Source organism: Talpa occidentalis, unplaced genomic scaffold (genome assembly GCF_014898055.3).
Source record: "Talpa occidentalis isolate TD23 unplaced genomic scaffold, MPIMG_talOcc4v2.1 talOcc4.9, whole genome shotgun sequence".
In the NCBI taxonomy this organism is placed as follows: domain Eukaryota; kingdom Metazoa; phylum Chordata; class Mammalia; order Eulipotyphla; family Talpidae; genus Talpa; species Talpa occidentalis.
The window spans coordinates 25,469,481-25,492,241 of NW_023605305.1; the positions used below are offsets into that span (position 1 = coordinate 25,469,481).

At 47.1% G+C, this 22,761-nt stretch overlaps 1 protein-coding gene across 4 annotated transcripts in view; it reads right to left on the reverse strand.

Annotated features, from left to right (window-relative positions):
- HIVEP3 (HIVEP zinc finger 3) overlaps nt 1-22,761 on the reverse strand; it is a 375,474-nt gene that overhangs the window by 43,304 nt on the left and 309,409 nt on the right. For all 4 annotated transcript variants that reach the window (XM_054691193.1, XM_054691191.1, XM_054691192.1 and 1 more), the window contains one exon: nt 1,777-7,349. In XM_054691193.1, coding sequence (XP_054547168.1) covers nt 1,777-6,825 — 5,049 coding nt within the window. In that variant the 5' untranslated portion in view covers nt 6,826-7,349. The remainder of the gene's footprint in view (nt 1-1,776; nt 7,350-22,761) is intronic.

The window sequence follows — 22,761 nt, forward strand, 5'->3', positions numbered from 1 at the left end:
CCATGAAGTTACATTAATGCACTAGCTTGGTGCCCTTCTGGCAGGAAATGTACCAGTGAATCAAATGGAATATTCTAAGAAAATGTTTTCAGGTCTCAGCTCATTTTAGGAAGGCACCACTTTAAACAAGTAATTGCCAAACCCAAGTAAGCCAAATTAACTCTTCCTTTTTCTTCAGTGGCCATTTGGTGTCCAGTCAATAAAACAGAGAGACAGTCCAAGTCATCTGAAAGGGCTTTGTACTGAGATACAGTTTTGTACCCAGGCTTCACCACTGGGCAAGTTATTTAATTTCCTTGGGCCTTGGCCTCTTCATTCATTAAATGGTGATACAGTATCCCAAAGTTTGAGGTTGTTGTGAGGATAAAAGTAAAATAGTTTAGCACAGATCTGGCACATTGTATGAGGAGTTACAAACATAATTACAATAGCATCTTGGGTATAGCCATAACTAGTAAGAAACTCTTGGGGAAAGTCAGTCATGATGTTTATGTCAAAATTGTAAATCTGATTTAGGGATGTCTATTGTCTGACAAGGACAATTAGAGTGTCTATGAAGACTACCCAGTTGAATTAAGGATAAATTCAACACACAAAATTCACTCAATGTTAAAAGGACACAAATATATGAGAACTTACAGAACCTGGTTTTGCTCATTTATCTACACTATGAGTTTATGCTTGATTTGGTCAGAGCATCTGGTCTGAAGTTACACAAATGAACATCTTTAAATTTTCAGTCATATTTTAACATTGTCTTTCATCCAATAATGAAAGAAGGAAAATCAGACTCACTGGAGTCAGGCAGATCTGGGTTCCAATTCTAAGTTTGCCAAGTCACATTGACCTTTCTCATTCTCTGACCCTCAGTTCCCTCATCTGTGGAATGGAGATGGTTCTGCTGCTCACAGAGGAAGATGAACATTGACTGGATTCAAGAGCCCAGCACAGTGAGGTGGTTCGATCAATAAGACCAAGTATTATTTCACAACTCAGCATCCTGGCCTGAATCCTTAGGCTAGCTTTGTCAGGGTATGGAGATGTCATTCATGTAAAGCCAACTTGGAATTATCACATTTCAAATTTCCTGAATTTGCAGGAGACCAGTTCATCTTATCCTGATGCAGCCTCACGTCAGAAACAATGGAGGAACAAATACGAACCCTTACTGGGGCCTGATGCTACCACATAGCCAGGCAGGTCAAGCTCTGAGTGATATTGCCATCTACTAGTGAAGAGGGATACCACAGCCCAGCTCATTTTGTTATCCTACTCACAGAAAAGAAGGGAACATTTCAGGAACTGTGAAATTCTAGAACATTTAGAAGCAGGAAGACTTCAAATGGGGGCAGAGAATGAAAACAGCATGTGTAGAGAATAATAAAAGCATAAAAAGACAAATAGGGTAAAACAAGTGACGAGTGGTCTAAAGTTCTAAAATTGTTATAAGCATTCCTATCAGTCAAGTTTTCCAACTCAGTCTTTGGGAGAATTCCTGTATCCTGACTGAGGTTGAGTCTTTGATTTTTAAAACAGAAGCTAATGGAAAAGTAGGATCACTTTAAAGCTCACTTTATTAGACTGTATCTAGTCCAGTGATTTGAGGGATATGCTGATAAACTTAATAAATATGCTTCTTGGCAAGGTGACCAGTCACAGGTGAAGGTGAGGAAACATGGCTTTAGTTTTGCAAATGGGACTTGAGAAGAATATGGCTTTAAAAGCTCAGCAAAGACTTAAAATCAGCGGGGGTTACAAAAATAAGGTTGAACTTACCTCTGTCATGCGGGGCTTGCGGGAGCTGGATGGCACAAGCCTTCCTGTCTCAGGATGCGGAGCTGTGGCCATGGTGTATGTCTCTTTGCTCACCTTCTGCTTAGACCTCAGGAGGGACAAAGCAGCTTTAGTGGAAACCCCCGGAAGGTTGGGGTTGTACAAACTTATGCACCAACCAGCGTAAACAGAGGACCTCCTATCTGCATGCTGGATGTGATTTGGCTTAATGTAGTTTAAATAGCACCAACTGACATTAGTGGTCGTGTGGAGGCTGGGGAACTGCAGTACCTTCTTTGAGTCCGTACCTTCTTGAGACTTGGCTGGTCTGGGGGATGTTTCAGACAGAGGCGGCAAGCTGGGAGGTGCCAGTGGAGGGAGGTCAGGTTGTTCCTTGGAATCTTCTTTCTTCACGCTCAGGGGGGTCAATCCTCTCCGGTGAGGTTTACCAGATGGCTGGGTATAGTCTTTCAAAGTCTCTGTGCCTGGGGCTGTCACATGAGGCAATAGGGGTCGATTAAGGGGAGGAATTTCCTCAGGGTCAGAGGGGTCTGAGGTTAGACTGGACAGCATTTCTAGCTCCTTCCTTCCCTGTCCTTGGCTGCCCAAGTGGGATTTCTCTGGCCTCTTACCATCTTCAGTGCTGGTAAGCACCACACTGCATGGTTTTACCAGCTCTAATTTTTCATCTGCCTTGGAAGCTTCCTCTTCCTTCACTCTTTTTTGCTGCTGGGTTTCCATAGTAAGTTCAAGACTGCCAGCTGGTGAAAGGACACGTTTGCTTCCCCCCACTGTTGATGAACTCCCCTCCAGGCTCAACGCACTATCTGTTGTCAGGGAAGTGCCTTTTCGTTCAGGCACTCTCAGGTATGGAGTCGGGAAACCTCTGCTCTTCTCTTCACTGACCCCAGCTGGGCCAGGCCCAACCTCATACACATTTGTGCCACATACAGTCCCTTTGCATGGCAGTTCCTCAAATTTGGGAAGAGCCATGGTTGCTGAGTTGCCTTGGGACTGAGTGACCAGGATCTGGGAGAGGGTGGTGTACATGGCGCTCCCGTAGGATGGCATATTGGTCTGAATGCGGACGGGCACAACCAAGGACACCATGGTATCTGGACAGGCTGGTAGGGCCAGCAGAGGGGCTGATGTGGGAGCTGAGGAGCTGGCTGGGGGAGTCACAGGGGGCAACTGGACATCACTGCTGTACTCTGTGCTGGGGGAGAGGCCAGAAGTTCCTGTTGCCAGTGGGGCCAGGCTAGTTTTAATCTGGGGCAGATGACTTTCCACATCGCCGGGGACCTGAAGGGTAAACTGGGATTGCAGAGGCAGGAAAAACCCAGAAGAGAGTGCTGAGGAGGCAGGGTATGGCATGGGGAGAAATGAAGGGGGCTGCCGAAAGGGGATGCTGGCTGGGTGGGGCATGAGCTGGGGAAGATGGAGTTGGCCTGGGTGCAGAACAGTAGGTTGGAGAGGAAGTGGTGGGGCTTGAAATAAAGAGGGAGGGAGCGGGGGCATGGAGTATGGTGAGGAAAGGAGGCTGGACATGGCCTGTGTGGAGAAGAATTCTGAAGACTGTCCTGGCTCATGCTGCAGGAGGTGCTGGAAGGAGAAGAGGGAGACAGGTGGGGGCAGATATGGTTTCTCATGCAGGGGGAGCTGAGCGATGGGGTGGTGGAACACCTGCAGAGCTTCTGTGTAGGGTGGAGTGGACCCCAGTGGGGGCAGGTCCTGCACCTGGCTCTTGCCCCCTGGGTGCCCACTGTGCGAGGTGGCCGCTGAGGAAATCTGGGGCAATGAGCTTTTGGTTAAAGGTTTGCTGGATGAGGGCTTTTGTTCCTCACTCTCCTGTCTTCCCTTAGGGGTGGTCTCTGGGTCAGTTTCTGGAGGGCGGCTCAGAGAAGCCTGTCTCACCAAAAAGCATTTTCTTCTTTCTGGCGGGGCTGCGAGCACTGCTGGGGCCGCTGGGGCTGGCACAGGAGGGCCTGTCAAGGACAGGCTGCCATAATCAAATGATTTGCTGCGAGTCTCGGTCATATGGGTGAGATGGGAAACGTTGGGGCTCTGCTCTGAGGCTGACCTCCGCATCTCTCGGGTGTGTGCGTGGTGGCTGGGGACAGTCAACATGTGGGAGCCCAGAAGTTTGGAGCGTGTGTCCGAAGAGAGCCCGGGGGCCTCTGCTTTTCCATGGTCATCCCTGTCGAATGAGGCTGAGCGGCTGGACCCGCTCAGAGAGACACCACTCTCCTGGCTCGGGCTGCGAGACAGAGGCACGGAGGACTCAAAGCTGGACTCCCCTGACGATTGGGCCATCTCCACCAGGCGCAGTCTCTTCTTCTTGGGTGGCAGCTTCTCAGCTGGGAGCTGGGCAAGTGTCTGGCTGCGCTGGGGCCACTGGAACTCCTCTGTCTTCTCCGGTTCCTTCGGGGGCGGTTCAGGCTCTGTGTCGGGGCGGTCGGGCTCCTCGGTCACCAGGATCTCTGGAACTTGGATGTTGGGCTGGCGGACCAATTTGGGCTGCAGGGAATGAGCTGGGCGTCCATGTGGGGTGGGTGGTGGTGACGAGAATGGGGCTGGAGACTTGTCTTCCCCTTCCAAGCCACTGGGCTGCTCCAGAGAATCAGACTTCTCAAAGGAGCTGGTGTGCTGGATGACAGAAATTTCTTTGGACGTTGTTCTTCTCTCCTTCCCTGATTCTGAACCAGACCCTGGCTTGGGAGTCCTTGCTTGGAAGCCCGGGGGCCCCTCCAGGGAGGGCACTGACTTACTTGGTTCTGCTGGTGACTTGGCGGACTCCAGGGGAAGGTTCCGTGCAGTGTCAGATAACCTGGGGCTGCCAAACTGACTTTTTGTCGACTCAAAGGCAGGCGTTTCTTCTTCGTCCCCAAGGCTCTTCTCTTTTCTCCTCTTCCTCAGTGGAGTGAGCTCCAAGGTGGTCCCCAGTTTATAATGCATCATCTGGGACCAGGGCTCATGCTCAGCCTGACTCTTTTCGGTTTCTGAAGACGGGTGAGCACCTGCAGAGACAGGTTTTGCGATCTGGAGCTCTGAGCAGTAGTATTTTTTATGGGCTTCATAGTTGTCCCTTTTCTTGTACCGAGCACCACATATGTTACATTCATAGATCACCCCTTTTGTTTTCAAACCTTTCTTGGTCTTTTTGCTGAGCTCACTCTCCTTGGGCTCCGGTTCGTCTACGGGTTTGGAGGCTGTGTCTTTGCTACTTGGCCCTGGCTCCTCGGAACTGTACTCTCCCCCCAAAGGTAGTTCGATGGCCGGCTGGCGCTTGAGCATCCGGGGGTGGGAGGTAAACACTTGACTGGTGCGGCTCAGGGCTTCCGAGTCGGTGACATGGTCGTCGAAGGAGTAGCTCCCCCGGAAGGTGGGATGCGGGGTGGTGCTGAGGGTGCAGGCAGCAGAAGGCATTGAGTGGCTTCTCAGCAGAGGCACGGGGGGAGTGGTGCTGGGCGGGTGCTGGAGGCTCAGCAGCGATTGTTCCGGTTTTGCTTTCTCACTGTGGGATGACAGGGGGTCCCGGAAGAGGCTGGATTTGGGGGACTCCATGCTGCTGCGCCGGGACAGCGAGCTCCTCCTCGGCTTCACACTGTCTATCTCGCTGGTGTCCACCACCGCCTCATTGATGGTGATGAGCTTGGTGATGTGCTCGATCACCTGCGTCCGGGGCACAGACAAAGGTACCAGGCTGGGCTTGTCTTCAGTGGACAGGGGGAGCAGGGGCTGGGCGGAGGTGGCTGGCAGCATGGTGGTCCGCTGCCCAATCCGCCCACACTTGCCGAAGATGATCTCAGCGTAGGACCTGGCGTTGGTGTTCGGGGGGCTGACCTGCTGCTCGGCACTCTCAGAGCGGGAGAAATACCCAGATTCTGTACTCCCTTTGCTCCCTGGGCTCAGAAACGCCTGCTCATCGATAACCTTTTTCCTCTCGCTTAAACGGAGGGCCAGCTTCTGCTTGATAGTGTGAGTGTCTTCGGGTTTATGGCTCAGGGAGGGTTCAGATGAGGGTTCAGAGAACGGGGCGGGGTCCTCAAGCGATGGGGCTGTGCTGGACTGGGACAGGGAACAGCGTTCATGACCGGACCCATGGCTCCCGGAGCTGTACAAACCGCTGGACAGGAGGGGGTGCTTAGGCCTAGGGGAGAGCTCTGCGGGGTGAGCGGACGTGGTGCCTGTTTCCTCTTCTGAGTCTGTGCTCTCTCCTTCAGTGGGCTCCTCAAACTCCTCCCCAGGAATCCTCTCCATCTCCAGCCCTGGGGGGTACATCTCACTGCTCATACCTGAGGCCAGCCCAGCTTTGATGCGGTGGGCATGGGACTTCCTGTGCTTGTAGAGGTTGCTCTTGGTCTTGAAGGAGAAGCCACAGGGGCCGCAGGGGTAGGGCCGTTCTCCTGTGTGAGAGCGGATGTGTTTCTGGAGCACGCTGGGCTTGGCGCAGGGCCGGCTGCAGTACTGGCAGATGTACTTCCCTGGCTTTTGTGGTTTCCTCTCCTTCTTGTGCGCCTCTTCTGTGGGCTTCAGGGAGACCTGGGGGGGACGGGGCACAAAGACTTTGGGGATGCCAGGCATATCCTCGGGGGGGATGATGGAAGCATGGGAAGGAAGGAGCTGGCTCTGAGGGTGGAGCCCAGGGGTCCCAAAGGAGCCCGAGGGCCCAGGTCTCATGGGGTCGACCAGCTGCCATGTGGACCCCTCCAAGAGGTGCTCAGGTTTGCCGGGCGACATGAATGCTGGTGTTAGAGGGTGCTGTGGCAGCTGCGGGAGGTGGACAGAAGCTTCGATGGAGGATCTCTTGGGGGGCTTCTGCTGCTGGCCCGTTTTCTCCTGAGAGCCTTCCCTAAGAACTGGTGAGGGGCCCAGGAAAGGCTGCGGGGCTAGGAGCTCTTGGAGGGGGCCCTCTTGGGAGGGTGCCGTGCCGCTGCCTGGGTATGGGGTGCTGGACGAAACACTAGTCTGGATGGCCTCTCCTTTGGTCAGCCGCTTCCGGGGACTTCCCTCCACCTTCTTAGTACCCTTGACACTTTGTTCAGGATCCATGACCTCCAAGGAGACGTCAGATGCTATTCAGGGAGGGTCGGGGCAGGCTGCATTCACGTGTCCAAGTGTCCCAAGGAGGCGTCTGGCTTTGGCCACATTGGTCAAGAGCTGCAGAAGCCAAGCCCAAATGGTTCTGGGAGGTTTTTTTGCAAGTGTCACTGGCTGCGAGTGGACTCGAACCAGGTCATCAGGGCCCAAGCTGTTTACGTGGGTGAGGCATGGCCCTCTATTTTGCAGACAGAAAACGCACCAGCACTTTCTGCCTGAATGTCTGTCGTGGAAACGTCACGGAGAATGTCAATGTGGCCATTGTATTGTTTCAGTTGGCAGTGGCAAGTGGCCCCCCATGAGTTCCCGCTGTGCTATGTGAACCGTTGAAGGCTGGAGAGGTCCGCGTGCATGGCCCAGTCATCGCTGGTCCCGGCACGAGAGAAGCCACTCTGGATGCCGGGGGGACTCCACCCTCTTCTCCCCTTTAGTCCCGTGATGGAGGCCAGGAGCTGCAGAGGGGAAATCACGCTCTTCTATGTGACAAAAACACACACATGGAGATACACACACAAAGAGAAGAAAGAGTTACTGGGGTTCCTTCATAGTCTGTGAAACCCCAATGAGACCCCGAAAAGGTTCACAAGCAGACTCAACCACAGGTGGGGGGCCTCGCTGAGTGACTCAGAGAGGGTTTCAGCTCCCTAAGTCTCAGCTGCCTAATCTGTGAAATATGTTAACTTTTGCATCAATGGCGCCACAGGCCTGCAGCAGGTCCAAGGCCATAATGGGCTGGGCTGCTCTGGACAGAGGCTGCTGGTGCTGTGGCTGCAGCAGAGGTGCCAGTGAGGGAGGAGTTTCCTGGGGAGTGGATTATTCTCAGGTTAGCATTACTGTCTCTGGCCCTGGATTCTGAAGGCATCCCTGAGGGACATTACTCGTGGCTTCACCCGCTTGCCAACCCACATCCCCAGCCTGTGTTTCATGGTACAGTCCCCTGCCCCAGCCTGCCCCAGCCTGCAGGGCTCATAGGCTAACATGGCTGTGACCACCTGATCCTTTGAGCAATCTCTGGGAGGATCATTATGGCAGCTTCCTCTAAGTTTTGCCACCTTTCCTGGTTTGGGCAGTGCCTGGAGGATGCCTTGGAACAGCTCCAAAAGGGAGTCCTTGCCAAACTGAGGTGCAAAGTTGTTCTGAGTAGAGCCTCGTGTGTGAGTTCTCCATAGGCCAGCTGCAAGTGGGCAGCCTTGGCTTCCAGACTCGGCTACCTGGCCTCTGAGTGCAGCTCAGGGCTCTTCTCTCCAGGAGCATGATCAGAATTCCAAGGCAGGAGGTCACTGTAGACTCTGTCTTGCCTAGCCACCGACTTTACAGTACAGGAAGCAGGACCACAAATGGAAGGGACCCTGCTAAGGTCCCACATACCTAAGAGGCAGGGTCAGCACCTGAATCCAGGCTTCCCAAGGATAGAATTCATTCCCCAACCCAGGTATCTGTCAGGTGGCCATCCCAGAGCGGGGGCTGGGTGAGTGACCAGGGTGTCTAGTGTCTTCCTCTTAAAACAGATAAGAATGCCCTGCTCCTGGCATCTGGACTCTCTTCATGCTCTAGCCCTGCTGTTCAGATGCTGATGCAGACTTGATGACTTTGCTCTTTCTACCATCATAGAGTGCCCAAGAAATAAACAAGTCCGAAAGACTCACATAATTGTCTTTCAAATGGTAGACTCTGATACACTGTGATAAGTTATGGAGGGGCTGGTGGTTCAATCTATCAACTAAAAATCGTATCCTATAAATATACTCCTTTGGTGTTTCCTTCCAATCTTGGTTCAACGAATAATTCAAGGCAAGCATAATAAAATAATATTGATAAAAGAATGACAAAGTTTAAATAAATGTGGTAGAGCTTTAAATAAGAATAATAAAATTAAACAAAGGAAAATATAAATAAAGTAGGAAGTCAGGAAAGGTAGGTTGGAAAGAATGCTTCTATACCAGTCAGAAAGGCTTACAGTGCTTCTATAGTTAAAATATGTGTGAGTTTCCTGGAAGCCAAGGAGGAAAAGGAGATATGGTCCATTATAGATGGGAGGTGGGCTCCATCAGGTGGACAGGAGACTAGCTCAGAATTGTCTTGTGTTTTAGGCTAGGGAGTTGGGCACCAACCAAGTTAGACAAAACTGAGGTAAGACAAGGCCAGGGGCCTGATGGCTCAGAGGCTGTGGGGTTAACGTGACTCCAAACTTATGGGGTTTGATAAAGTTCTTAGTCTGTAATTTAGTCATAGGCATATGCACTCGCGCGCGCACACACACACACACCCCAACATGTTGAAACTGGTCAAAATCTTACTGATGGTAATAAAATATACTGATTTTAAAAGATGAGAAAAGCAAGACTTCATTCTTGCTTTGATAGCTGGGAACCAGTGCAGAAGGTCCAGGTACAGGAAGCAAGCAGTATTTTCATTTATCAAAACCAAGGCTCCTTCTAATAACGTGGGGTATGTGTGTGTATGTCTGTGTGTGTGTGTGTACACAGATGGGGCAGAATTCTTCACCTGCAAAGAAAAGCCAGAGTGGCTGTGGGCTCAGACAGACTTAGATGTGAGGTCGGAGGTTTGGAGAAAATAGGGTCACAGAATGAGGGGGTGGTTCTTGCTGGAATGTGGCAAGGACCGAAAATGTCTCCCATTAGTTGTTCCCCTTTCTTTTAGAAATCAAAGCCCTGAGCTCTTGCTGGGTCTGTGGCCTCCCAGCTAGACTCTATTTCTGCCTCCCTTGCAGTTGGTGCCAAACATGATACATGCAGCTTGTAGGTCATGACCAGAAAGAGCCACACTTGCCTCCACTTCCCCAATTTCTTAGGAAGGAGGGAACATGGAGGAAGTGGTGGTGGTGAGTCAACTTGGACCACAAGGACAGAAACATGACCCCGGGGGACGGTGGAGTGAGAAGACTGGATGGCGGCCTAAAGCAGAGCCACCCGCCCCCAGAGAGAAACACACCTCCTCCTCTTTTGTTTTAAGTCACAGCTAGTGGTTCCTTGAGGAGCAGTTGAACAAATAACACCAACTTATACAGGAAAGTGGAGTGTCCATTGGTCCTAGGGAGGCAAAAATGAGTTGACAGAGCCAGGCCTGGGGACATTGGACTGCTGGGAAAGGGAGCAACACAGTCAGCATTTAGGCCTAGAAGGCAAGCCAGACGTGGGCTGTGGGCAGCACAACAGCCACTAAGCACTAACTTGCCTGCAGTAACACAGTTCAGTGATTCTAGAGGCAGCTCCACCACCCAGAGGCCTGCATCTGACTCTGCCTCCTAACTGGAAATTCTTGAAACATCGCTAAGCCTCTGTCTCCCCACCAATAAAATAGGGACACTGAAAACATTGCATGTGGTTTCAATGGAGTTCATTCATCTAAAGTTCTTAGAAAGGAACTTGGCATGCAGTAAGCATTTCAGAAATAAGGGCTGTCACTGGGATAAAATCGAGGTAGGGACATTCTTCTTTCTGGGGGCTCTAGGAGAGAATCCACTTTCGTGGCTTTTTCAATGTGTAGAGGCTGCATGCTTTCCTTGGCTCAAGGCCCCTTCCCTCTGCAAAGCTAGCAGGACTCCTCTCCTAGGAGTCACTTAAACAGTGAATGCCCTGCTGCCTCGTCACTTACAAGGACTCCTTTGATCATATTAGATAACCCAGCACCAACTTGCACCTCCAGGTCCTTAATTTTTTTTAAAGATTTATTTATTTATACATGCACTGGGCTACAGGTCAGAGGCACGGGAGGGTGACAGGATTCACCAGAGACAGAGCGGGGAACAGAACAGGCAGACAACCGAAAGCACTGCTGAGGGGAGCAGTGGGCAAGACAGGAGAGGTCTGCCACACCATGTGGGAATCTCCCTGGCCGGCCAGGAATCGAACCAGTGCTGCAGAGGCTGTGGACAGCTTCACAGCATTGAGCTCAACCCACTATGCCACTGGGGAGGCCCTCCAGGTCCTTAATTTAATCACAGCCTAAAGTCCCTTTTGCCATGGAAGGCAACATATGCAAAACTTGCTGGAATCAGTATGTGGACATCTTCGAGGCCATCATTCTGCCTATCATAATGGTATCTTACATTTTTTAAATCTGTGTTTCTTGGTCTTTAGTTAGACTGAGAATTTTGCATATGCTTATTAACAAATCATTTCATACAGGAAATCTATTTTTCATATCCTTTATGTTTCCAATGAATTATATTTTCCTAATTGGTTTATGTAATATGCAAATGGTTATGTAATGCATATAATTGGTTTATATAATGCAAGATATGTAGTATCTTGATACTGGGGACATTAATTCTTTATCTCCCCCTATTTAACACTAGTCTGTAATGTTGAACAACAAAAAAAAGGTCTCTATGTGGTCAAATGGACTATCGATCTTCCCCTTGATAACTTTCAGTTTCACGTCCAAGATTATGTTTATAGAATGTCCCCAATTTTATTCTAGTATGAGCTATCTTTCTCTTTCCTCCTTTGTCTACCCCTCTACTTCTCCCGCCCTCCATCCTTCCTTACTCCTTCCCTCCATCTCTCCCCTCCCCCCACACCCAATCCCGTGCTCTTTCTTTCTTTCCACTGGCATTCTGGCTCCATCTGGCATTTATTTATGACATTAATTTTATGGAAGGAATGAGGTGAAGGCAAAGCTTAATTTTTCCATATATATATATATATGCAAGTTTCCTATCATTACTATTAAGTAGTACACTTCACCCCACCAAAATGTCCTGGGACATCTAAAAGACAGATTCCAGCCCTATTTCAGATCTCCTAAAATAGAATCTCTGAAAAAAGGCCCCAGAATCTAGATAGTTTTCAAAATTCCCCACATGAATCTGACATATTTTTCTACAGCCTGGTATTGGGAGAAACTGATGAAAATCCTCTCGCTGCCTCCTAGAACGGATCGCCTTGCCTCTAGGTTCCCCAACTGCATCCCGCCATTCATTGCAGAAAGAGACGTCTCTTCAACTGCCAACCTCACAGGGCCTTTTCCTCTGTCAAGAACTCTAGGCATCTCCTGCTGCAGGGAGAACAGCCAATGGCATTTTGGTTCCAGCAAATGAAGCCTTTTTCCATCCTGTGCTTTCACTTTGCATCAACTCTATCTCACATGCTCTTGACCACTCTGCATCCACAAGCTGCAGCTGCCCATTTAACAGGTGGAGAAGAGTCTGCAGGCGAATTCCACAGAGGCGTCTGGGAATGCTTCCCAGGAGGAGAATGCTTGAGCAGGCCCTTGACTTGGGAGAAAGTGGCTCTAGTCCAGGTGGGCAGAAGGACACTGCAAGCACAGGAGGCTGGACTGCAGCCACGCAGTTGAATTTGTTGCCTCTCTCTGCCATGGCTTTGGGGTTCCTGAGCTCTGATGTGCAGGCAGGGGCTTCTCACTGGGCTGGGGGGTGGGTGGAGTTCAGGGCATGGGCAGGAATTACTACATGTTCCTGCTTAGGCTCTAGAAGGACAAGAAAAAGCCTGTGAAGGCTCAGTTGTGCCAAACAGATCTAACCAAGCCAGGGGCAGTACTGACTCTCAAAAAGAGGAAGAAGGCACAATCCAGTCCAGTGGAGTGACTGAGCCATGCTGGGGGGCTGGATCAGGCTCTGGGGCAAGTGACCCCTCACACTGTCTGGCCTGGATTCACTCATGGAAAATAGGCACAACCTAAGGTTTAAATGGATTGCCTAGGTTGGGAAGAAGTTTTCTAGTAATACAGTAGATCAAATAGCTTCCCTGAGAAGCCTGTCATGGGTCAGGCCAGTGGCTTAACCAGTTCATCAGTATCTTCCCGGCAAACTTGTTTTCCCCCGGACTGGGCAGAGCCAGACCTTATCCATCTTTGTATTTCCAGTATCTGCCACTGGACCCAGCACTGAGCAAAATATTTTAAAATATACTTAAATGAGCACCTACCATGTGCTCAAATGATACAAATTATCAACATTTTCAACCTCACACATATCCCTTTTTTAGAGATGATAGGACTGAGGCGCAAAGAGGTGAAGCTCAGAGCTCCAGATGATACGAGAAAGGGCAGAAGTAAGATTTGCACACCCAGCACAGGTCATTGATTGGAAAACCTCAGGAACTGACCTTGGTGAGCACAGTCCCGGTAGATTTTGCCTTTCTTCTCACTCCTCAGCTCCTCCCCAAGGACTCCCAGGCTAAGCACATACAACTCCACTAGCACCCAATGGCCCTCCCCACTTTGATCCTGTTAATCTCAGGACTGAGTTTCTTGATAAATGCTTTTCCCCAAATGAGTAGTAGATTATTCAGGACGGTGGGGCTCTCAACTCATTTCCCTTGGATGACTGTGGTCTCTGTACTCCTACTTTTCCTTCTCTCCCCTACCTACCCCACAACCTACACAGGTCTTGGAATTTCTGCACATGGCCAGAAAGTGAATTCTATTCACCATGAGGAGAAACTGAGGCACTCCCGGGATGGTTACACCTGGCTGGTGTTTGTCTTCCTGTTAGAGGGCCCAGGGGAAAAGTGAGTGGACATCACCAGGGAGGACGAGGTCTCCAGTGATATCCCTGAGAACAGGAACACATTTTGTTCCAGAGACATCTCCATAAAAAGGGGAGGTGCCATGTTTCCCATTCCACTGAACAATGGGCGAGCTGAGCGGCCAAGTGGAGCCATGGAACACAGAAGGCAGGAGTTGTGGGGAGACACATGGAGAAGAAAGGTGTTTGCTTCTTGGTATTACACTTGCACTAGGGACTTGGAGGACATGGAAGGAGACACATAGAAGAGAGACATTTGAAGAGCTACGCGGGTGAGAGACAAGTGGGGAGGCCAACGGTAGAAGCTGCTATCTTGATTTGTACTTTGGTTTTGCGCCTTTTATCCCAGACTTGCCTGGTCCCTTTCACACCTTTCCTGTGGTACTCTGCCAGAAGGTGCCTTAGGCTGTGACAGGCTTTTGGGGCTCAACAGCTCTACTTTGGACCAACCCTGTTTGGCTGGGTATTTGCCCTCAAGGGGATGGGTAACTGGGTGTTTTATTGGGAAAACTCTGATTACAAATATCCTTTCTTCTCCTCTTTCTCTATTCTCACTAATTCTATTCAAGTTCTCTCACATGAATCTGCTTTGCCTTTGTGCACATGGATGACTGGAACCCTTTTAGACCATGCAAGTTTGGGGGTTCCAGGGTACCCCTTGGTCTTGGCTGCTAATAATTTCACAGGCAACACCAAGGAATAACACAGAGCTTCACTCTGTGAAGCTAGAAGCCTAGGCCCTGAGTTTTTGTGATTGTGGTAACTTAGGCAAAGAGGTCCTAACCGATGCTCTGTGTCTGTGAACTCTTAATATGTGCCAGGCTGTTCTAAGGGTTTACACAATCAAAGTATCAGGCAGCGACTATTCACATCACATTTTACAGAGGAGGAACTTGAGGCACAAAATCAGGAAGCTGGTAATGGCAGGACTGGAACCTGAACCTGGGTACCAGGTGACCTCTGTTGTGGAGACCCACCTGTCAGCTGGGGCCACAGGCCTAAGACTCTGGGTAACCAAACTCTATTCCCAGTAGCCTTCCTGTACATCATATGAGTTGGCCTTGATTAGAACTTGTTTCCCCCTTTCACCTAGAAAAGTATCTCTAGTGTTTAAGTCTCGTACACAATGAGATTGAAAATGAATCAAGACCAGGGACTGTAGTTTCCACTCAATAAGGGTCTGGTGCAACCCAGGTGCTTGTAGTTAATTAATTACTCAGATATCTATTATTATAGATCTAAGTATCTATCTACCTATCTTTCTCATCATTTATTTATATCCACTTTGTTCCAGTAAGGATTAAAAATGGCTTCTGGACAGAGAACTTGGTGAGCATCTGAACTTGACCTGCTTATCTTAAATGGTCCAGGAAGTACTTGTGGGTAAAAGAGCTTAAGGAAGAACAAAGCCTGAAATGAGAGTTGGGCAGGGTCTGGCAGACTTCTCTTCTGGCCATTTGCATTCTGCTAGTCACTTACCAACCTACACTCCACACTTGTTGCAGTGGCCTGCTCTCTTGCCAGTTTCCAGCGGGTGTCTAGCTGTGCTTAGATGGCATTTTGTTTCTACACAAATGACTAGAACAAAAGGCATAGCTGCCTACATCTAGGCAGTCAAGATTTTATGGTCAACTGTGAAGGCAATATATAGAACATACTTTAACACACACAATAAAACTGAAGCTAAATGTCCAGTGAGAATGGGTGACAAGGTATATTCCAAAAGTAAACAATGAAAAGTAGGGGCTACCTGTGGTCTCTACAATTCTTGCTCATTCAGCAGAATGGGAATAACTATACCAGTAAAGATACATCAGTTATAATGATCACCTTATAACTCCGCTCTTCATTTATTCACTCAGTCTGCAGTCATTATATGGGCCTTCTCAAAGTCAGGTCAGTAAATATGAAAATAGACACAATTTATGGGTCTTACTATAAAGCTGCAATAATCAAGACAGTGTGGTTAAACACAAGGGAAGCCAAAGATTATCAATGGAAGCAATAAAGAAATGGACCCCCTATATAAAGAACACCAAATTTGTAACCAAGGTGCTATCGTATTTGGTGGGGAAGATGACAGTCTTTGCAAGAAATGGTACTGAAGCAATGGGATATTCACATGGGGGAAAAAAATGAACCTTGGCCCCTACCTTGATCCCATACACAAAAACTAATGTGAAAAAGAATGACTGATCTGAATATTAACAACTGAATTATGAAGTTTTCTAGAAGAAAACATAAGTACGTTTCTTCATGAACGTGGGGCCAACAGAAAGTTTGTACACAGTTCACAAAATGCATAATCATGCAATCACAAATTGAGTTTAATTAAAATGAAAAACTCCTGCTCACCATAAGTTACCAATAGTAGGGTAAAAAAGACAAACCACAGATTGTGAGAAAGATATTTGCAATACATAATTCAACAAGGGTCTCATCCAGAGTATAAAACAATTCTAAAAATGAATCTTAAAAAGGCAGGCAATCTAATTAAAAATGGTCAAAGTTAACTCAAAATGTATCAAAGGCTAAAGACAATTGCTGAGACTATAAAACTCTCTGAAGAAAACAAGGGGGAAGGATTCATGATACTGGATTCAGCAATGATTTCTTGGATATAATACTAAAAGCCCAGACAACCAAAGTAAAAATAGGCAAATTGCATTTCATCAAAATTTAAAACTTTTTTGTGCCATATGACATAATGAACAGAGTGAAAAGACAACATATAGAATGGGAGAAAATATTTGCAAATCATATATATGATAAGGAGTTAATAGTCAGAATAAAGAGAACACCTATAACTCAAGAATAAAAAGGAAACAATGACATTAACAAATGAGCAAAGAACTTTTTGAACATTTCTCCAACTAAGATAAACAAACAGCCCCTAACAAACACAGGAAAAGATGCTCAGCAACAAATCAAAACTACAAGATGTCACTTTGCACTCATTGTATAACTACTATGAAAAAAAAACCACACCATAAAATAGTAAATGTGGTGAGGATATGGAAATTGGAATATTTGGGCACTGCTGGTGGGAATGCAAAATGGTATAACCTCTGTAAAAAACAGTATGATGGTATAAAAAAATTAAACAGAATTACCATATGATATGGCAGTTCCACTGCTAGGTACAAAGAATTGAAAGCAGAGTCTCAACAAGGTATTTACACACCCATGTTCACAGCAGCATTATTCATAATAGCCAAAAGGTTTATTGATGGATCAATAAACAATAGCCCAAGTGTCTATTGGTGGATGAATAAACAAAATATGGATGGATAATGGAATATTCCAGCCTTAAAAAGGAAGAATATTATCACACAATCCACAATATGGATGAGCCTTGAGGACATTATCCTAAGTGAAATAAGCTAATCACAATAAAGACAAATCTTATATGATTCCACTTGTATGGGAGACTAGGAATAGTCATAGAGACAGAAAAAATGGTGACTGCCAAGGGCTGGGGGTGTGGGGAGAAGGGAGTGGAGAGTTGTAGTTTAGTGAGTATAGAGTTTCAGAGTTTCAGTTTTGCAAGATGAAAGAGTTCTGGAGAGTTACCAACATTGCACAAACATGAAACTATTTAACACGATTGGATTTAACAATGGTTAAGATGGTAGACTTTATGTATCACGATTTTAAAAAATGGCAAGAGACTGGGTCACGTATATTTGAAAAGTGGTTATCTCAATGGCCAATAAACCCTTTACCATTACTCATTTGGAAATTACAAATTAAGCTCACAGCGCATTCACCAGAATGGTTAACGTGAAACACACTGATACCAAATGTTGGCAAGGAAGTAAGGCCAGTAGAAACCTCCTTGTGCACTGTTGGTGGGAAGGTAAATAAACACAACCATTTGGATGATTGCAAAAGCCAAACACACACCAACTCCCTGACCCCAAATTTCCACTCCTAAAAATATACCCTACAGAGATGTATCTATATGTTTGCCAAAACACACAAACAAGGATGTTCATAGTAGCTGTATTCTGAAAAGCTGGAAATAATCCAAATGATTACAACAAATAGAAGGGAAACACTGTGGTATATTCATACAAGAGTTAGTACTGGGGTGAGAGAAATAGACTGCATCTGGATATGGTTACATATATGTTACCTGAGTTTTTACATGTAGTTGTTTTTATAGCTTTAGTTTTCACATACACAGGTTTTACATAGCTATATGTAATGTTCTGTATGTCATGCTACAATTTAAAAAACCACAGGCTGGAAAACTATAAAGCCTATAAGGAGACACAAACAAAAACAAGGACTATAATGTGAAGGACATGCTAGAAGCAGGTTCTGAGCACAGGTTGTGGGGGGACCCACTGGGATGGGGAGTGAAGGCTCACAGGGGCAGCCTGAGAGATGGCACATGGGGCTCTGAAGAACAAGTGGGGCTTTGCCAAGTAGCAAAGGGGAGTCCTGTGGGCAACGGCAGGATGATGCTGGGAGGCCCTGAGTGTGGGAAGGTGGGGCACTCAGAGAAGTTATAGGGTCAGGTTTGCGGAGCACATCAATGGAAGAGCAGACCAAGGACAAGAACCAAATCAGGCTTCAGAGTTCTTGACTTAAGGAGTTCTCCATGCACATTTGTTGAGTGAATGAATGGGGATTCCCCCATTAGGACACACGTAGTGTGGCAATGGAGCAGGACAGCCAGCAGCTGAGATGCTGGCATGGTCTGGGGGTCCTTTTCTTCTCAAGTGTTAGTCTGAGATGCTGCACCCCCAGAATTCAAAACCATCCTCCCTCAATTATGATCCTGACTCTGCTACAAAAACTGAGGGATTTTCTGTACTTGTAAAAGTGTGACATCCATAGAAAGGGCAGTTTCAGGGCATCCCCGATGGCACAAGGGGTTAAGACGCAACCTATGAAGCTGTCTGCAGCCACTGCAGCACGAGTTCTATCCCTGGCCAGCCAGGGAGCTACCTACATGGTGCAGCAGACCTCTCCTGACTCGCCCACTGCTCCCCTCAGCAGTGTATTTCAGTCAGTCTGCCTGTTCTGTTCCCCACTCTGTCTCTGGTAAATCCTCTCACCCCCTGCACCTCTGGCCTGTACCCCAGTTCTTGTATGCATAAATAAATAAATCTTTTTTTAAAAAGTTAAAAAAAAAGAAAGAAAGGGGAGTTTCAAGTGTCACCCACCCAAGGAAGAATGGAGCTGCCATAAGGGGAAGCTAGAGAAGAAAACAGGAGGAATGAGACTTGGAGGAGGCACACGCAGCAGAGACAGATGAAGGACATGGAAGGGAGACACTTGAAAGAGATGAGGGTAGAGACCTGTGGGGAGGCCGACAGCAGCAGTCCTTATTTTCACTTGTATTTTGATTTGTTCTTTTCCTTCCAGACTTGCCTTCTGCCCCTTTCCTATGGCTCCCGGACAGCAGGTGGCTTTGACTTGTGGCAAGCTCTCAGGCCTTAGTAGCTCTGCTCTGCGCCAAACCTGTTTGGCTGGGCACTTACTCATGGGGGGATTGGGTAATTTTGGGTGTTTCATGAGGAAACTATTTTAACTATATTCTTTCTCTTCTCTCTATTGGATAGTAATTCCCTATTGCACACGAATGTATTTAAAGTTCTTTTATTGAAGGTCTTATGCACTAGAGTATGCTTTGTCTTAATGCAGCAGGCAGGTTTGAGGGTCCTGGGGTGCCCCTCAGCCTGTCTGCTAACATATTTACCTCCCCTCTAACATCCTTCTATTCTATTCACAATTTTTGATAGTTATATGTTTTTGGCTCTTCCGGCAGGTACCATTAACATCTTCAAATAATATACTTAGATTGCTCTTTCCTGGACTGTCCACTTAGGTAATGTCCATTCACTTCCTGCTGCAAACAAATGAAGAAATATGTGCATGAATTCTCCCCACCTCTTTCCTGCGTTCACCTTCACATTTTTGTTAGTAATATGTTATGTGTACATCCTCAAGTTTCATAACATTTATACTCTTTTCTATATTATAATGTAATCTCTAGGCTAATTTTAAAAATTGAAGCTAATAAGCAGTATGAATGTGAAGACAACATTCCCTGGGAACCACTTAATATGAATGGACATTTACAAGAGGAAGAAATGTAATTCCATCTGACTGAAATCTTGTCACAAGAAGAAAACTCTTCTACAAATCAAGAACCAATCAATCCTCCTACGAAGTATTTATAGCTTCCTTCATTACTTCTTGAATCTATGTCATTTTTTTAGATTCCGTCCTCTCAATGGATAGAAGTAATTCCAGGAGGTTTTGTTTACTCCCTTGGAAAATATAGACAGTCGAGTGATAAACTTTCTGAACTCTTACATATAAAAATATTTTTATTTTGCTTCCCATGTTTGAGGGGATAGAATTCTTAGGTCAAAATCAAGTACCTTCAGAACTCTGAAAGCATCGCCCACTGTCCTTGGGTATCCTATGCTATGGATGACAAATTCTGATTAGATTTTGATTCTTTCTGGAAGCTCTCTTCTTTTTATTCCTTGATGGTCTGACATTTCAATGGATGCATTTAAATACTCCTTTTTACTAGCTCTTGTTAGGACAGGAGATAATAATTTAGAGTGCTCAATTTAGAGTGCTCTTTTCATTTTAAAATCTGTGTGAGTTTTTTCAGCTCAGGGGAAATTTCTTTTGCTATATTTTTGACTGTCTATCCTCCTGCTCTCTCTGGAATTGTCTGTGGTCTCTGCTTCTAGATCTCTTGTCTGATGGATTCTGAAGGTCCTGGATCTGTTCTCCACAAGTCTGATTTTTTTCTTTAGACTGCATGCTCCAACCACAAGGGAGATTAGTTTCCAGAACATATGCCATTATGATTGCTCCAAATACCCTGTCCCTCCTGGATATGACACAAACTTTTCAAAGTCCTTCCAAATCTACAGTGGTGGCAAATTTTATGTGCCAATTTGGCTGGGCCACGGTACACAGGCATTTGATTAAACATTATTTCAGATGTCTGTGTTTATTTTGTAGATGAGATTAACATTTAACTCAGTGGACTTATAATAAAGCAGATTACTCTCCATACTGTGGGTGGGCCTCATCCAATCAGTTGAAGGCCTTTACAGCAAAAGATTGGCCTGTCCTAAGCAAGAAGGAAGTAGATTGCCTTTGGATTTGAACTGTAGATCTCTGAGACTGCAATCCTCTAGTCCATCCTGCAGAATTTTGGATATGCCAAGTCTCCAAATTCATGCGAACCAATTCCTTAAAACAAATTTCTCTACATATCTATTTATATGCTGTTGCTTTTTGATTTTGCAGAGGTCTGGTTAACACGCCGCCCCAGACATCAAATCCTCCAGACAGCTTTCTGAGACCTGCTAACATTCAGTCAAAAACCTCTGTAAGTCTCACACAGTGCTGTGATTCATTTGTTTACAGGTTTTCCTCCCCTAAAAGGCAGACTTCTTTTAGACCAAGGAGCCTCTCCCACTCAACCTCGATCCCTAGAACTTAATACAGTGGCAGGCACACAAATAAATGGTGTCTCTGAGCATTTTGAGCTCAGAAGGAATGTTTGCCAAAGGATGAATTTGTGTGAATGAGAGTCAAGGCAGGTGGCCTAGAGGAGTCTTATTAAGTAGAGAAAGTCAAGTCAGACTCTTGAAAGGGACCCTATAAGATGGGCCAAAGTAAGATAACTCTTCCCCAAAAGCAGGTTTACAGCACCACACATAAAGGCAGGTCATAGACAGGGCCTTGTTAGTTCTGTCAGGGGAGGACCGGGGGTGTAGGGAGGGGGAAGGGGGAAGAGGGCAGTAGACAACTGGCCTGCTCCTCAAGTTCCACCAGTGAGCTGCTTTAATTTAGTGCTTCCTGGATCTGACCACAATTTCTTGTCAGGAACTATCACTTTGGGTCCTGAGCTGGGTCTTTCCTTTTTTGGTGACTTGGGGCTTATAAACACTTGGGGAATGGACTGTTTGTGTCCTCGAGGGGATAAATTCTCAGTTTTCTAGAACTGGTTTCCCCCCCCCCGCCCCCCCCCCCAACCCAAGCTCTCTTGCTCTGTCCTGATCAAGAAGAGGAGGCTGTCAAGTATGATTTTCTGAGGCTGCATTTAAAAAAAAAAAAAAAAAAGACTCTTATAAGCCACATATCTATTTCTCCATCCAAACCAAACCAGGTGTTTTTAAAGATTCTACCCTGCAGCAGGCCCTGGGGTGGGGATGTGGGGCAGATAGTGTGTTTCCCACGCTCTAAGCACAGATGGTGGGCTGCCCGGTGCATTGTGAACAAATGAATGCTAGCCCAGGCACTGTCAGGCCATGCTGCTCAGGTTCCTGTGCCCTGAGTCTGTACCCAGGAACCTGACTCTGCCTCTCAGCCCCATCCTCAGTCCTGTCTGTACTCAGGGAGCCAGGACGGGTTTGTTGCTGTAAAAAAATGAATTCACCAGGACTTAGAATCGCCCTCCTACGTGACTCTGGGGGCCCTATGCTACCAGCCCTGACCCCACCTTCACTTTTGCCCCTGAGAAGACAGGGGAAGTGAAATCCTGGCAACTTTTTCCTCCACCCAGTATGTTAGAAGACCCAATGGCATTGTTTGTCTTGAAGAAACGGAGCAGCCTGCTAGTTCTTGTCCTGCCAGTTTGGCAGCTGTTAATACTGCACTTCTGCCCAAGACACAGCAGCTGGGAGGCTCTGGGACACCTACAAGGGGGAACCACGGGATACCCTGGGGAGGGAGTGCAGTGAGCAGCCAGCAGTGCTGAGCACTGAGTCATCTCCCTGGGTGTCAGGCAAGGCACAGCCCTGCTCTCTCTCTCCTTTGCTGGCTAAAATGCCGGGACTCCCCAGTCCCTTCCCGGGAACTCCAAATTCTTCCAACATGCTCCAGTCCTCTCCACATGGGTTTCCCAATAGGTTTTGGCCCAAATGAGATGTCTCTTTCCCAAAAGGATCACACCCCTGTGTTTCTGCCCAGGCCAGTCAAAGCTCCCGATCTTGGGGCAGTCACTGCTCTGAATTCTCGATTGCTTACGTCGTGCCTGGAGCTGGGCTCCAGACAGTTCCAGTGGATTTCCTCGCAGTCCTGATTGTTTCACATGTCATATCTCCAGCTACAGATTTTAGAGAACAGAGCTGTGTTTTATCACCTCGATGTTCTCCGTGCTTGCCCCACAGTAGATACTCATGGGTGTTTGGGAGTGAATGAATGAATGAAATTATATTGGTGGAAAGCTTTAGCTAATGCATGGTTTACAGAAGTCATCTTAATTCCTTTCTGGAAAAAAAGGTCATATTAATTTCTGAAACCACAGAGTATATTCATCTGCTAACGGGTAGAATTTTCTAAATTTTGTGTATATCTGCCCAAAACCTAGCTTTTGGAAGCTGCTA